At 32.2% G+C, this 17,257-nt stretch overlaps 1 protein-coding gene across 2 annotated transcripts in view; it reads right to left on the reverse strand.

Annotated features, from left to right (window-relative positions):
- LOC148946638 (PHAF1 protein CG7083) overlaps positions 1-15,363 on the reverse strand; it is a 47,937-nt gene extending 32,574 nt beyond the window's left edge. The window contains exons 1-3 of one of the 2 annotated variants that reach the window (XM_089096288.1): positions 15,209-15,363; positions 7,384-7,466; positions 1,385-1,468 (exon numbers count right to left, since the gene is read on the reverse strand). In XM_089096288.1, coding sequence (XP_088952414.1) covers positions 1,385-1,468; positions 7,384-7,466; positions 15,209-15,278 — 237 coding nt within the window. In that variant the 5' untranslated portion in view covers positions 15,279-15,363. Of the gene's footprint in view, positions 1-1,384; positions 1,469-7,383; positions 7,467-12,035; positions 12,161-15,208 lie in introns of those variants that run through there. The other variant, XM_089096289.1, reaches the window with a different exon arrangement.
- Positions 15,364-17,257: the final 1,894 nt, after the last annotated feature.

Raw genomic sequence — 17,257 nt, forward strand, 5'->3', positions numbered from 1 at the left:
AGTGACAAAGACGAGTTAGCATGCCAACATTTCGGGAAATTTTTAACGACAGTGTTTTTACATATTTATGAAACGACAAATTTTCATCTAAAATAATCCCAAGATATTTGAACTGATCTACCCGTCTTAACTCAAGACCATTCAAAAAAAAAAATGATGAGAATTAAGGTCAGAAATCGTTTCCTCATCAAGCAAACGTCTCATCAGATGCCACTTCTTTAGTGTTACTCTTTTTCACCTTCTTTGTAGAATAAAGTATACGAGATGGCCTAGAGGCGGAAGAGAACTAAAACACTATGTTTGTTGTTACCATAAAACTTTTGAGAGATAAATAAGTTTTCAAAATTGCGGAAAGATTTTTTTTTTTCTAGTTTACAACTAATTGACCTCAGGGTCAGGGTTGATCATTCTCACTTCTGAAACAAAAGATAGATTTATTTGCTTTTAAGTAAAGAATCAATAAACAAAAGAAAAGTCTGGCTGAATATAATATAATATCACTTTGTATCTGTTAAATTTATCATCGCCAAAATATCTAAAAGAGATGATGTCCATCCAAATTGCTATAATTAAGCCCCCCTCCCCCCAAAAAAAGAATAAATAAGAATAGCATTGCTAGCAATGCCTCCATAATATGAAAGCCAAGGTGCTTCACACAAAAAGAGAAGTATCAAGTGTAGAACAAAGCTGGATCACTAGTACATGGCAAGACGGTATCTTGTAAAAAGAATTTCAAGCGCCTTTTTGCTGATAGATCGAGGATTGCGAAGAAATCGGATTATCGTTCTGGTACTATCATCTGAGAAAGCTATTTTGATGTACTGAAACTACCAAATAATTAAAGAGACATAAATTACATTGCCAGTTACATCCAATAAATCAAAGCAAAAGAAGTAATAAAGAGTAAAAAGGAGAATAATCAAAAGAAATATATACCATAAAGTATACAAACCATTATTGAACTATTATGAAGTAATATGAACTAGAAGTACTGTATTTACAGTATTCATTTAAAACATGTTAACATTTCAAAAAGAAATAACAAATAACTTACAATAATGGACAAATACAAAAAGGTTTAAGAGTTATAAACGTTTGAATATTTATGAATATATTGAACCCATATCTCTTACATAAGTCGTAATATATTGTATTGTTTTTTAGAATTTTTGTTTTGATTGTCAACGTACTAATAAAAAAAAAAGTAATATCACCTACAGTAGTTATTAGCAAGAAGAAGAAGTAGAAAGCATTACTTATCAACCCTTTCAAAAATTCAATCCTGAACAAGGATATGACAAGAGAAAAACTTGGAGGCTTAGTGCTATTGACGGCAATATAGGTACAGAAAATAAAACTTAAACGGAGAAACTGATTGGCCTACCTTAAGTCTTTGAGAAATAGAATCAAAAACGAGTCTAATGCCATCCTGAGGTAGTGCGACAACAAGATCAGCTGATAAAGGATTCTAAAATAAATATGTACCATTATATTATGTGAAAATAAAAAAAGCATAAAAAATTAACCTAATACAATATATGTTCATTACTGGAAACTTATTGGAAGGGAAGAAATTTTGAAAAAAAATGCCATAAAAAAGACAAAATAAAATCAAAATATACTAAAAACGTATGATTCAATCAGTCCTGGTTGAACGTCGCTGAAATAAGGATGCTGGGACTGTTTTTAAAATTTTCATTTTAGTTTTAACGGTTGTAAGTTATTGTAAGTCCCTTTTCTTTTATATATTTATGTTTTGCTAAGGACGACCCTCGGGCATACGGTCGAAATACTCATTCAAATATAGAATTCACTTTCTTGCGAAAAGAATTCCCCACTGTTCTTCTTGTTGTTGATGTTTGTGTAATTTTAATTTATATAGGATCTGTCCTCAGCCAGAAATGGATCATAATGGATAATTAAATTATCGAAATGGATTATAATATTGAATTGAAAACTATGGTTTAAAACAGTAGAAAACTTTCAGAAAAAAAATTCCGTCAATTTTTGCCTTAAATACTCAGGCTTAAAAAAGTATAAAACTTTTAGATAAACAAAAAAGACCAGCAGTGTAAGTTTAAAGTATATAGCATCTGGCCTCAACCAGAAATGGATCATAAGGAGATTCTGTTTTAATTGCACAGACGGTAATCTCAGATTAGCAGATTAAATTGAAAACTCTGGCTTAAAAAAAGAAAGTAAAAAAAACTTTCAGAAAAAAAATTCCGTCAATTTTTGGCTTAAATACTCAATCTTAAAAAAGTAGAAAATTTTTAGAAAAACAAAAAAGGCCAGCAGTGTAAGTTTATAGTATATATTATCTGGCCTCAGCCAGAAATGGATCATAAGGAAATCTTATTCTAATTCCTCAGACGGTAATCTCAGATTAGCGCATTGGCTTAAATACTCTGGCTAAAAAAAAAGTAAAAAACTTATAGAAAAACAAAAAAGACCAGCAGTGTAAGTTTAACGTATATATCAGCTGGACCAGCCAGAAATGGGTCATAAGCAAATCCTATTCTAATTCCTCAGACGGTAATCTTGGATTAGCACATTGGCTTGAATAATCTGGCTTAAAAAAAGCAGAAAGCTTTCAAAAACGAAGTCCAGCAATTTAAGATTAATGTGTATAGAGTCTGGCCTCAGCCAGAAACGGATCATAAGGAAATCCTATTTTAATTCTTCAGATGATGATCTCAGATTAGCACATTGGCTTAAATATTCTGGCTTCAAAAAGTAGAAAACTTTCAGATAAACAAAAAGGCCAGCAATTTAAGTTTAATGTGTATAGCATCTGGCCTCAGTCATACATGGATAACAAGGAAATCCTATTTCAATTCCTCAAACGGTAATCTCAGATTAGCGCACTAGGTCAAATATTCTGACTTAAAAAAAAACAGAAAACTTTCAAAAAAAGAGTCCAGGAATTTAAGTTAAATGTGTATAGCGTTTGGCCTCAGCCAGAAATAGATCATAAGGAAATCTTATATTCCTCAGACAGTAATCTCAGATTAGCGCATTGGCTTAAATACTCTGTGTCATGTGTAATCTGGTTTAATGTGTATACCGTCCGGCCTCAGCCATAAATGGATCATAAGGTAATCCTATTTTATTCCTTTAGATGGTGAGCTCAGATTAGCGCATTGGCTTAAATACTCTGGCTTCAAAAAGTAGAAAACTTTCAGAAAAACAAAAAGGCCAGCAATTTAAGTGTAATGCATATAGCATCTTGCCTCAGCCATTAACAGATACCAAGGAGATCTTATTTTAATTCCTCAGACAGTAATCTCAGATTAACGCATTGGCTTAAATAATCTGGCTTAAAAAAGGCTCAAAGTTTTCAAAAAAAGTCCAGCAATATAAGTTTAATGTGCAAAGCATCTGACCTCTGCCACAAATGGATCCTGAGGAAATCCTATTTTAATCTTTTAGATGATGAGTTCAGATTAGCACATTGGCTTAAATACTCTGGCTTCAAAAAGTAGAAAACTTTCAGAAAAACAAAAAGGCCAGCAATTTAAGTTTAGTGTATACAGCATCAGGCCTCAGCCACAAATGGATAATAAGGAAAATTTATTTTAATTTCTCATACAGTAATCTCAGATTAGCGCATTGGCTTAAATGCTCTGTGTAATGTGTAATCTGGTTTAATGTGTATAACGTCTTGCCTCAGCCAGAAATGGATCATGAGCAAATCCTATTTTAATTCCTGAAACGGTAATCTCAGATTAGAATATTTAATTTAAAACTCTAGTTTAAAACAGTATAAAACTTTAAGAAAAAAAAGTCCATCAAATTTTGCCTTAAATACTCCAGCTAATAGTAGAAAATTTTTAGAAAAAAATAAAGGACCAGCAGAGTAAGTTTATTGTATAAAGCATCTGGCCTCAACCAGAAATGGATCATAAGGAGATTCTGTTTTAATTGCACAGACGGTAATCTCAGATTAGCACATTGGCTTAAATAATCTGGCTTTAAAAAGCAGAAAGCTTTCAAAAAAGAAGTCCAGCAATTTAAGATTAATGTGTATAGCGTCTGGCCTCATCCAGAAATGGATCATAAGGAAATCCTATTTTAATTCTTCAGATGATGATCTCAGATTAGCACATTGGCTTAAATATTCTGGCTTCAAAAAGTAGAAAACTTTCAGATAAACAAAAAGGCCAGCAATTTAAGTTTAATGTGTATAGCATCTGGCCTCAGCCATACATGGATAACAAGGAAATCCTATTTCAATTCCTCAAACGGTAATCTCAGATTAGCGCACTAGGTCAAATATTCTGGCTTAAAAAAAACAGAAAACCTTCAAAAAAAGAAGTCCAGGAATTTAAGTTAAATGTGTATAGCGTTTGGCTTCAGCCAGAAATAGATCATAAGGAAATCTTATATTCCTCAGACAGTAATATCAGATTAGCGCATTGGCTTAAATATTCTGTGTCATGTGTAATCTGGTTTAATGTGCACACCGTCTGGCCTAAGCCAGAGATGGATCATAAGGAATTCCTTTTTAATCCCTCAGATGACGATCTCAGATTAGCGCATTTGCTTGAAAACTCCAGCTTAAAAAAAGTTGGAGATTTTCAGAAAAAAGGTCCAGCAATATTTGGCTTAAATACTCTGGCTTAGAAAAAATAGAAAACTTTCAGAAAAACGAAAAAGGTCAGCAGATTAAGTTTAATGTATATAGCATCTGGCCTCAGCCAGAAACAGGTCATAAGAAAATTCTATTTTAATTCATCATATGGTGATCTCAGATTAGCGCATTGGCTTAATTAATCTGGCTTAAAAAAAAGCAGAAAACTTTCAAAAAAAGTCCAGCAATTTAAGATTAATGTATATAACATATGGACTCAGCCATAAATGGATCATAAGGTAATCCTATTTTAATCCTTTAGATGATGAGCTCAGACTAGCGCATTGGCTTAAGTAGGCTACTCTGGCTTCAAAAAGTAGAAACTTTCAGAAAAACAAAAAGGCCAGCAATTTAAGTGTAATGCATATAGCATCTTGCCTCAGCCATTAACAGATACCAAGGAGATCTTATTTTAATTCCTCAGACAGTAATCTCAGATTAACGCATTGGCTTAAATAATCTGGCTTAAAAAAGGCTCAAAGTTTTCAGAAAAAGTCCAGCAATTTAAGTTTAATGTGTAAAGCATCTGGCCTCTGCCACAAATGGATCCTGAGGAAATCCTATTTTAATGCTTTAGATGATGAGTTCAGATTAGCGCAATGGATTAAATACTCTGGCTTCAAAAAGTAGAAAACTTTCAGAAAAACAAAAAGGCCAGCAATTTAAGTTTAATATATACAGCATCTGGCCTCAGCCACAAATAATAAGGAAAATAAGGAAAATTTATTTCAATTCCTCATACAGTTATCCCAGATTAGCGCATTGGCTTAAATGCTCTGTGTAATGTGTAATCTGGTTTAATGTGTACAGCGTCTGGCCTCAGCCAGAAATGGATCATAAGGAAATCCTATTTTAATTCTTCAGATGATGATCTCAGATTAGCACATTGGCTTAAATATTCTGGCTTCAAAAAGTAGAAAACTTTCACATAAACAAAAAGGCCAGCAATTTAAGTTTAATGTGTATAGCATCTGGCCTCAGCCGTACATGGATAACAAGGAAATCCTATTTCAATTCCTCAAACGGTAATCTCAGATTAGCGCACTAGGTCAAATATTCTGGCTTAAAAAAAAAACAGAAAACTTTCAAAAAAAGAAGTCCAGGAAATTAAGTTAAATGTGTATAGCGTTTGGCCTCAGCCAGAAATATATCATAAGGAAATCTTATATTCCTCAGAAAGTAATCTCAGATTAGCGCATTAGCTTAAATACTCTGTGTCATGTGTAATCTGGTTTAATGTGTATACCGTCTGGCCTCAGCCAGAAATGGATCACAAGGAAATCCTTTTTAATCCCTCAGATGATGATCTCAGATTAGCGCATTTGTTTGAAAACTCCAGCTTAAAAAGTTGTAAATTTTCAGAAAAAAAGTCCAGCCATTTTTGGCTTAAATACTCTGGCTTAGAAAAAAATAGAAAACTTTCAGAAAAACAAAAAAGGTCAGCAGATTAAGTTTAATGTATATAGCATCTGGCCTCAGCCAGAAACAGGTCATAAGAAAATTCTATTTTAATTCATCATATGGTGATCTCAGATTAGCGCATTGGCTTAAGTAAACTGGCTAAAAAAAAGCAGAAAACTTTCAAAATAAGTCCAGCAATTTAAGTTTAATGTATATAACATATGGCCCCAGCCATAAATGGATCATAAGTTAACCCTATTTTAATCCTTTAGATGATGAGCTCAGATTAGCGCATTGGCTTAAATACACTGGCTTCAAAAAGTAGAAAACTTTGAGAAAAACAAAAAGGCCAGCAATTTAAGTGTAATGTATATAGCATCTTGCCTCAGCCATTAATAGATACCAAGGAAATCTTATTTTAATTCCTCAGACAGTAATCTCAGATTAACGCATTGGCTTAAATAATCTGGCTTAAAAAAGGCATAAAGTTTTCAAAAAAAGTCCAGCAATTTAAGTTTAATGTGCATAGCGTCTGACCTCTGCCACAAATGGATCCTAAGGAAATCCTATTTTAATCTTTTAGATGATGAGTTCAGATTAGCACATTGGCTTAAATACTCTGGCTTCAAAAAGTAGAAAACTTTCAGAAAAACAAAAAGGCCAGCACTTTAAGTTTAGTGTGTATAGTATCTGGCCTCAGCCAGAAATGGATCATAAGGAAATCCTATTTTAATTCTTCAGACAATTTTTTCAGATTAGCACATTGGCTTGAAAACCCTGGATTGAGAAACATTAGAAAACTTTCAGAAAAACAAGAATAGGATGTTGTCTCTGTGTAAAGTATTTTTCTAATGATTGTTTTGCTAATAAAAAGGAAGTGGGACTGTTTGAAACTTTCATTTCTATATATTCAAAAAAAAGTTTGTATTTTTACCAATGGTAATTCAACATGAAGTAGGAAAGCTGCAGCCAATTATTCTTCATTGAGGCTGTGAAAAGTATTTTTTCCATCCAAAATAACTTACCATGAAAGAAGTAAAAAGTGACGCTCCACAATCCTATCTTAGGTGGTAAAATTTCTTGTGCTACTTTTTTTCCTATAACCTGGAGGATTCTAATTAGAAATTAAGTGTTTTCAAAAATATTTGTCATGGTCCATGGCAAAATTTAATATTTTGCCTGAACTATACCTATCAGAAATATCATTGTACATCATTTTCACATGCACAAGTTCACTTATGTAAAATTACAACATTGAAACAATAAGTAATATTACCCATTAGTAAGATGATAAAACAAAACAAATATAGCAAAGGCACTTTGCAAAAACAGAATAAAATGTGACTTACATTTGCATTGTATAATGCTTGAACTTCTTTTATTGTTCCAACTTTTGACTGAATTATTGCTACGCTTTGACTAAAATGCATTCCTAAATAACAGGAATAAGTCACAAAGAGTTAAATAAAATTCAAAAAGAACAATATTATAATACTCAACAGAATAGCCTAATATTTAATGTATTTTAGTCATATGCAAAAACAAAAAAAAAGCCAGGTTACACTAAATATTACTACACATAGACAAAAAAGGAAAACGCCCACTAACACAAATAAGCTTTACTCGATTATGTAAATAACAGTTTTTTGGCATAATCAGCATTTTTATTTGTCAAACTACACAGTATATACACTTTAATAAAAAATACAGTATTTGAATGTTTGACATATTGTTGAGCACAATTTAAGCAAGTCCCCCTCCCCCCCCCAAAAAAAGTGTAATCTAATCTTTGCAAGATAACAGAAAAGACAAAGCTGGAACAATAAGAAACCAAGACGGAGAAAAAAAATGCGCTAAAACATCAAATAAACCTGAAACGACCTCTTCTCCCTAAAAAGAAAGTTAAGGCTGGCCAAAACTTTCCGAATTAATGTTTACTTTACTCCAGTGGTGCCCATTAGAAAGGAAAGGGCACACTCCTGCTAGATTTTGAAAAACAAATTTTTATCTCTATTCCATAGCTATTTTGCATTTTACCTAGATGGTATCTTGAACCACCAAGACTGTCAAACCAGTCATGTATATTAGACACACCTGTGCTTTATTTTCCCACTACTATTAACTAGGCCCTCTTCACAGCTACCACCTGTTTTAAGCATACTTACTAAATTTTGCGCTGTTTTTTTTGTATCTTTATTTTTTTTTAACATACCTAAAAAAAAACTTACCTTATGGAAAGAAATCCAATCTGAGGATAAAAAAATATTTTATGGGGAAGGGTGTTAAAAATATAAACAAATGGAAACACATATTGAGCCAATATATTGGGGAGGTATGAAAGGGAGGGGGGATTTTCTGTAATTTTTAAAACAATTTTTCTGTAAATTTAACACATAAGATAATCATTCTTTGGTCCACCTGCTATTAGTCTACCAGGTACTATCTTATCAATATTCCATGTATCTGATCAGTTTTTTTGGCTACTTTTCTAATAAACATGCTGTGGAAATTAATTGTAGTTTTTTCTTAATTTCACTATTTAAGTGCCTTCTTTTGTAAAAAGAGCCAGCACTCAGCAGTGTAATGGATAGTGGCCAAATGTGTGGCCCAAGTTCACACAGCTGTTTCCTCAAATGTCATCTGGTATTGCTGTAATTTTATGTATGCCTTCCATAGCTTCTTGACATATTCTAATTACTTGCAAGAGCTATACATTTTCTGCCTCACCTCTAAAATTCTGATATTAAATGGTAATTTGTTTAACTGTAAGCTCCACAGACTCACTGCAGCTGACCTTACAAAGTCACATCACAGACCCCCAGACCCAAAGGATTGACAACACTAGGACTAAAACCCCTGTTCAAAAGGATATAAAATTACAAGTGCAGTGTGCCATCCAATTGGGCAGGGTGGCTTCTTGACATATTATCCTTTCCCTAGTCAGTTTTACCCCTTAAGCCCTACCTCTCTTGTTTTGCTTCAATAAAAATCCCAGTTTTTATCCTAATAACATTTTCTGTTGAAAGATATAGAACAACTTTTATCCTGTACATATAGGCTTTTTATACTAAATTGTTTTGTATTTTTTAGTCACAAAACAAAATTGTCCTTAGTAAATAAATTTGGTCAATTCCCTTTAAATTCTGCAAGTTTTAATTGATTCAACAACCATATGACTCAAATTCAGCACTTCTGGGCTTGGAATAGCCAACTTTCAAAAACAAATGTAAAAGTATATATTATGATGGTCCTTTTACATCTTTCAATTGAGCAATTAAAATCCATCTTCTGAAAAAAAATAATGATTTTCCACTCAATTATATATTTCTAGTTTTTATTATTTGTACTTCAACATATATAAAGAAAACATTTTGTAGGAGCAGTTATACATTTTCACTTTATTTGCTATGCATGATGATTTTATATATATATATATATATATATATATATATATATATATATATATATATATATATATATATATATATATATATATATATATATATATATATATATATATATATATATATATATATATATATATATATATATATATATATATATATATATATATATATATATATATATATATATATATATATATATATATATATATATATATATATATAAAAGAAGTTTTTTATATGATGGATAATGCCAATTTTTGTGTAGGATCAAAAAGCATGTCTACTTTTGAAATATAAAAAGCAGAATAACTTTATGACTGTAATTTTTTAAGCAGTGGAAGCAAATTTTTACAGTAAGAAGATTATATTTAGGAAGGATTTTGAATGGAAAATTCAGTTCTACCCTATTTTATTTTATTGCTTGTCTTAGGATTAGCCTTCATACATGGTTAATTATTGTTCAAGCTATTAAAATCTTGGAAGTAAGGCAAAAAAAAAGAAAGAGAAATAACTAGCAATATTGTTTTGTACAACTGTGAAATCTGCTTGAGGTTGCTATACTAGTGAATATTCCCTCACTTTTATACCAATCTTTATTAAAACTTTTATAAATACAAATATTATTTTTGTACCCATCTGTGAAATGACAATCTCTTTTTAAATTCTATAAGATCCATTGCTAGTACTGTATGCAATCATTTTTGTAACTTTCATTATAGTTGGCATGGAATATACAAAAAAAAATACAATTACTGCAAATCATGTTTCACTGAAAACCAAAAAATAGCAGAACAGAAACACATAGTTCTAATGAAAAATTACTAAGAACAATATAATGACAAGAGCTTGAAACAATATAATACCAAGAAAATACTTTCATTTTGTTCACTAATAGGTGTTTTTTTCCAAATATAATATTTGCCATCCTGACAACATCCCCCTTGAATGGTCCCAGGTATAACCATAAATAGTTTTTCATTTCTTGATGTGATGTGTTTCTTTATTAATGGGCAGTTGTATCTTTTACCACTTAAAAATAACTTCTAAGTTTTGAAAAAAATTAACCTCTCTAAATTCTGAAAAAAACTTTAATTTTTTATTTTTAGTTGCTAGTTCTGATGATGCAATTTCTATTGTTTTAACAGAATCTAAAGCCATATCCAGGTTTTTCATAAATCAAAAAAAATATATAGATTTATAAATTTTTAAGACCTTATAAATCAAGATTGAGTAAAGGTATGAGGTTCAAAACACATTCTTTGTGGCTTTTGGAGCATTATATCTGTTTCTCAAAGTTTGACTCTTCAAAATACCTTCCCATGGGATCATTAGTTTCTAGTTTACAATCACTCTTCCTAAAAAGAAGCACAAAAATTAAAAAAAAAAAACTTAAAAACAATAAATACTTATGTCACTCTTAACAATGCTTCACATCACATTATACACTGCCTCTACTCCCCAAATGTCCAAATACAGCCTATAGCCCAAATCATATATGTTCTGTGCATTTTCCCATATGTCACTTGTTTCTTCAAATAGGCCTAGATTTAATGGCAAAATCAAGAAGCAGAGAAATACATGAAGTGTATAATTTGGGCTATTTGGTTGCACATTAGGGGGGAGGGGGGAAGAGTAAAGTGAAGTGCTTTTAGGAATGATATCAGCAAGTATTTTAGAATTTTTTAAGTTGTCTTTAGGATTCTGTAGTGTTTGTAGTATAAGTCTAGAATTGGGGCTGTTGAGAAAGAAATATGTTGAAAAAACAATTCCTACTTCATAATAAACAGAATAATTGTAGGGTAAAATAACTCCTTTTGGGAAAGACCACTTTTCTTCAGTCTTCCAGCAAAAAAAAGAGATGTGGTTTTGGACTGCCCCTGTTTTACTACAGCATGACACAATGTGAGTGTAGTAACAAGACCCTCCACTTTTGTCTGCCTTCATCTACATCTACATATTCTCTCCTCTCTCTTAAAATCTTATTTTGATGGTTTTTAATTATATTCAAATGAATACACAGAGCCAAAGAAAAGAGGGAGAGGAGAGTTGTCATCAAAAGTTGACATCATGTGTCTTTGCATTGGGGGAAGGGTTTAATAATTTCACCAAATTTGGTGATATTTTCATCAATAATTTGTCAACATAAATTTGAAATGTGGTCTCTGTTTTGACAAGCAATTGAAAAGAAAAATTTTTATTTTTAATATTTGTGATTTGTAGAATAAATTTCAAGCAATGAAAGTTACATTTTTATAATCAGAAGACAATCAGCTTTCAGTTAATATGTGAATAAAACTGAAACACTAAAAGGATATATACATCAAAATAAGATAATTGGTATATCCAAAAAGAGGTCATTCTAGGTAAGTCAATAAACTAATAATTTCAAGTGTTTTATCTTAAATAATTTTAATAAGAACCAAATTCATACATAGCTTAGATTTTTAGCTATTCATTGATATACAATTCTTCTCAATTCCTATTTAGTAACAAGATGTGAGGATTTTAGTTTTACATAATTTTGGGTAAATTTTTTGTTGTTCATGTTATAATAACATGAACAACATGAATTTAGGTAATAACATTGTTATTACCTTAAATTGCAGCTAGGAGCAATCTAAGGATTTCTCCTTGCAGAGCTCCAGAATGATGACTAGTTGTATGCAAGAATCACTGGTAACCAGGTGCTGCTTCATCTTTGATAGCATCCCAATTGAATTGCATCAGAAGTAAACTTTACCCCTACCCTCTCTAATGTGAAAATAGCCTATATACCCTGAATTGATACATATATAGGGGTGGGGGTAAAATCCATTTGTGGCAAAAGTGATTATTATATTTGGAAAGAGCATAGAGAAGGCATTGAGTGGTATGTTTGCTTTATTTGTAAGTCAATAATATGAACAACAAAAAATTTACCTAATTTTGCTCAATTGCATACTGTGTTTTTTTATCCTACTTAACACATTTTAATTGCAGCTCTACTAGCCTACACTTTACCCCTAATGTGTAAAAATATAGCCCAAATTATCTATTTGCTACACATCACTCTTGCTTCATTCTATATAGGCCTAGCCTACCTAGGCATTGAATGAACTGTAAAAGAATCAAAAACAAAGGTCATATGGGAAATATATAGGCTAAAGAGGAGTTGCAGACAAAATGTGTAGCCTACAATTATTCTGCATATTAGGAAGCAAGAATTCCTTCTCAACAGCCCCAATTCTACACTTATAGGCCTAGCATGTTTATTTCTGAAGAGGAGTAGGCCTAATTATAAACTCGGGTAAATATTTACCAAATCATATTATTGAGGGCAAATATATACCAAATCATATTATTGAGTTGGAAATAAAGTGAATACACAACTTGATACCTTTTTTATGCTGATTACAAATATAATAATCATTTATTTTGTAAATTATTTTCAGCCCCCCCCCCCTCATAAGTATTCCCATCCAGGGTATATATTTCTACATAAGGGGGTGGGGGTAAATTTTGTTTCTAATGTAAATGGGAGGTAAGTTTAAACTTTACCCCCAGTCCCCCTAATGTAGAAATATATACCATGAATTGGCATATATATGGGGGGGGGCTAAAATTCATTTCTGATAGAAATGATTATTATATTCATAATCAGCATAAAAAAGGCATTGAATGGTGTATTCACTTTATTCCTAACTCAATAATATGATTTGGTATATATTTACCTTATTGAGTTATGACTAAAGTGAATATACCAATCAATACCTTTTCTTATGATCTTTACAAATATAATAATCATCTTTGTTTGAAATGAATTTTAGCCCCCCCCTCTAGCCTATATATACCAGTTCAGGGTATATATTTGCACATTAGGGGGGTGTAGGTAATTTTATTTCTGATGTAAATGTGAGGTAAGTTTAAAATTTCCCCCTGCTCCCCTAATGTGCAAATATATACCTTGAATTGGTATATATAGGGATGGGGGCTGAAATTCATTTCCGACAAAAATTATTATTATACTTGTAAAGAGCATAAAAAAAGGCATCAAGTGGTATATTCACTTTAGTCATAGGCTAACTCAATTGATTCTAAATGGCTTACAATGAAAATAAGATTTTGGAATATATTTTAATGAACAAGGTTAAAACGCTGAAGTTGTGTAAGGTAAGCAGTGATTTATAATTATGATAGTAATATAGGATGAAATGTGAGCTAAAACAACTAGTAATGTGCAGTAATTTACCATTATATAGATGGGGGAAGGAGTGGAGGTAGGTACTTCAAAGTACCTTCCCAGGACATACCTTAGCATGTAAATCCATCCCTGAAAGTTTCATTTTCCTAACCCAACCCCTTTCCCATATAGCCAAAAGTATATAAAGTAGAATTTTACCAAATTTTGTTTCTGATGTAAATGGGAGGTAAGTTAAAACTTTACCCCCCCCCCCCCTAATGTAGAAATATAGGTAAAGTTCTACAAAATCATATTATTGATTTAGGAATAAAGTGAAAACACCATTTGATGCCTTTTTTTATGCTGATTATGAATATAATAAGAACTTCGATCAGAAATGAATTTCAGCCCCCCCCCCCTATATAGGCTATGGTAAAGTTCTATGAAATCATATTATTGAGTTAGGAATAAAGTGAATACACCATTCGATGCCTTTTTATGCTGATTACAAATATAATAAGCATTTCTATCAGAAATGAATTTCAGTCCCCCCCTATATATGCCAATTCAGGGTTAGGTTAGGTTGGGTTAGGTATAGCCTATATAGGGGGGGGGCTGCAATTCATTTCCAATAGAAATCCTTATTATATTTGTAATCAGCAAAAAAAAAGGCATTAAAGGGTACATTCAATTTATTCCTAACTCAATAATATGATTTTGTAGAACTTTACCAAAATATATAGCCTACCCTGAATTGGTATATATAGGGGGGATTGAAATTCATTTCCAATAGAAATGATTATTATAGGTCTATTTGTAATCAGCATAAAAAAAGGCATCAAGTGGTATATTCACTTTATGTGTAAGTCAATAGCCTAATATGATTTGGTAGATATTTACCAATGAATTTCAGCCCCCCCTCTATATTCCAATTCAGGGTATATAGACCTATTTCTACATTAGGGGGGGTCAAATTTTGTTTCTGATGTAAATGGGAGGTAAGTTTAAACTTTACCCCCCCCCCTCCTAATTTAGAAATATATACCCTGAATTGGCATATATAGGGGGGGGCTGAAATTCATTTCCAATAGAAATGATTAGGGCCTATTATATTTGTAATCAGCATAAAAAAAGGCATTGAGTGGTATATTCAATTTATATGTAAGTCAATAATATGATTTGGTAGATATTTACCAATGAATTTCAGCCCCCCCCCTCTATAGCCTATGCCAATTCAGGGTATATATTTCTACATTTGGGGGGGGGGCAAATTTTGATGTAAATGAGAGGTAAGTTTAAACTTTACCTGCACCCCCCCCCCCCTAATGTAGAAATATATACCCTGAATTGGTATATATAGGGGGGGTTGAAATTTATTTCCGATAGAAATGATTAGGTCTATTATATTTGTAATCAGCATTAAAAAAGGCATCGAGTGGTATATTCACTTTATGCGTGAGTTGATAATATGATTTGGTAGATATTTACACAAATACGTCACAGTAGCTCAATTTCGCTTACAAGTGTTAGGCTAATTAAGGTAGCCTAGCAATTTAAATGTGTTAATGTTTAGTTAAGCTAGCCTATTATTAGCCTAAAACAACTTACCTAGGATAAACTCCCATTGTTGATCACTACATCCAAGCGATCTTTCTGGCAGAACTTCTAATTCCAACATTACTGGTGAGGCTGAACCCCACCGAATTCCATGAATTTATCAAGTTCCAATTTTCTTTGTTATAATTTAAACACATGTATCTGTTTATTATTTACGTCGCAAGCTCGCAACACGTTCGCAGTAATTTTAAGATTTGATTTACTGCCATCTAAGTAATAATGAAAATTTTGTTTTGTTCCAAAACTTGAAAATAAATACTCGCTTTAATTTTCTTTGAAACAAGGGGCGTGTTCCAGGTGAGAATTCCAATTTAATTCGTATTTACTTCAAATTTAATACGAATTAACTGCCAACCTGGAACAGTTCATTAACTAATGCCTTAATATGCATTGTAATTTATTATTAAAACACGAGTTAAAATTTGAGTTTTGATCCCTTTCTACTCATTAATTACTATTAAATTGGTCATTTACCTCCATTTTTCCCACTTTGATGATGAATGTACAGAAGTTAATTTAGTAAACACGCTAGTTAACTGCAAAAAATCAATACAAATTTAATTTTTGATTGTTCCAGCTGTTAATTCGCTCTCACCTGGAACGAAATATTAAATTTTTATTAAATATTACTAACTTTTCGTCGGACCGGAAACACGCCCATGGTTGCTATAAACTGCAATTGTTTAAGACCCGATTCATTTCAGAGCTCTTTTATATTATTTCGTACTATTTGATTGTGCAAGCAAGGTTTTTGTTCTGAGTCGCCATGCACCCGAGGTGAGACACGCAGTAAGGCCGTTCTTTTACTCATCTTTGTTCTAAGATCTTACATCTTTGGTCAAAAAACGCTTCAAAGTTAAATCTTAGCACTAAGATCTTACATCTTATAGCGTTTTTTGCAAACGTCTTTCATCATTCTGCTTTGATCAGTGGTCTAAGAACAATGATGAGTATATCATCAAAGTTCTCTCATCATTGTTCTATATAGCAGAAAGATGGCGTCTTTCACACTTTTTGCTAACGTCAGTGAGCTGTAAGATCTTAGAACAAAGATGAGTTAAAAGAACAGAAATCTTTGCAGAAATATGTGAGATCTTAGATGTAAGATCTTAGTGCAAAATAACTGGCCTAGTGTCAATTTTATGCCTGGGCAGGGGGAAGAGGTAGCTGCCCCACCCCAGTTTTTCTGACTTTAGATTTATCTATTTTAGATTTTAGTCCTATGGTATACCTTGCCCTCTCATATGAGGTCTAAAACCCGCTACCGGAAACATTTGATGAGACACCACCGCCAAAGAAGGTAATGGAATTGGTGGAATACTGTAAGGATAAGAAAATCCCCCTAATTTTGTCATGTAATGCAAATATGCATCACACTTTATGGGGAACAACTGATAGAAATAGGAGGGGAGCTTTCGGGTGTCCTTGCTTGATACAATCAGGGTTCAAGCCCTACATTCATAACAAGAGGAAAAAGAAAGCTTTGGGTCCTATAATAATCCCTTCTCAACATGAGAGAATGATGAAGGAATGGCATGTGGACGATATTTTGTTATTCTCTGACCATCAAATAGTAAAAGTCAAAATTAGATATATCCTTGCGCCAAAAGAAACATCTGAGGGATATAAGGAAAAACAATTGAAGCACCCATAATCAAATGCAACCCGAAAGACTTTTGGAGTAACCGAAGAGAATCTAGACAAGGAGGCAGAAAGACTCACAAAAAGCATAAGCAGTGTATTTAAACAGGCAATCCCAAAAATACTTGTTGAGGAAGTAGACCAAACCAATAACTAGTGGATATTGGAATTAAGTCACAGAATAAAACTGACCTGAAGGACACTAAGAATAGCTATCCGAACGAATAATCTCGAAGATTGGAACATTTACTTGCAAGGTTTATAAAATCTGAAAATGGAGATATGGAGGGGTTTATGCGAAAATATAGAGTTTGGTGAAGCTAGCAAATGGACTACTAAATACTCTAAAAAAAGATCACCTGACACACTCGAGAATTGTGACAAAAGTAAATGGCACCC

Source organism: Artemia sp. Qi Xiang Cuo, chromosome 11 (assembly GCF_049724085.1).
Source record: "Artemia sp. Qi Xiang Cuo chromosome 11, ASM4972408v1, whole genome shotgun sequence".
Lineage (NCBI taxonomy): Eukaryota > Metazoa > Arthropoda > Branchiopoda > Anostraca > Artemiidae > Artemia > Artemia sp. Qi Xiang Cuo.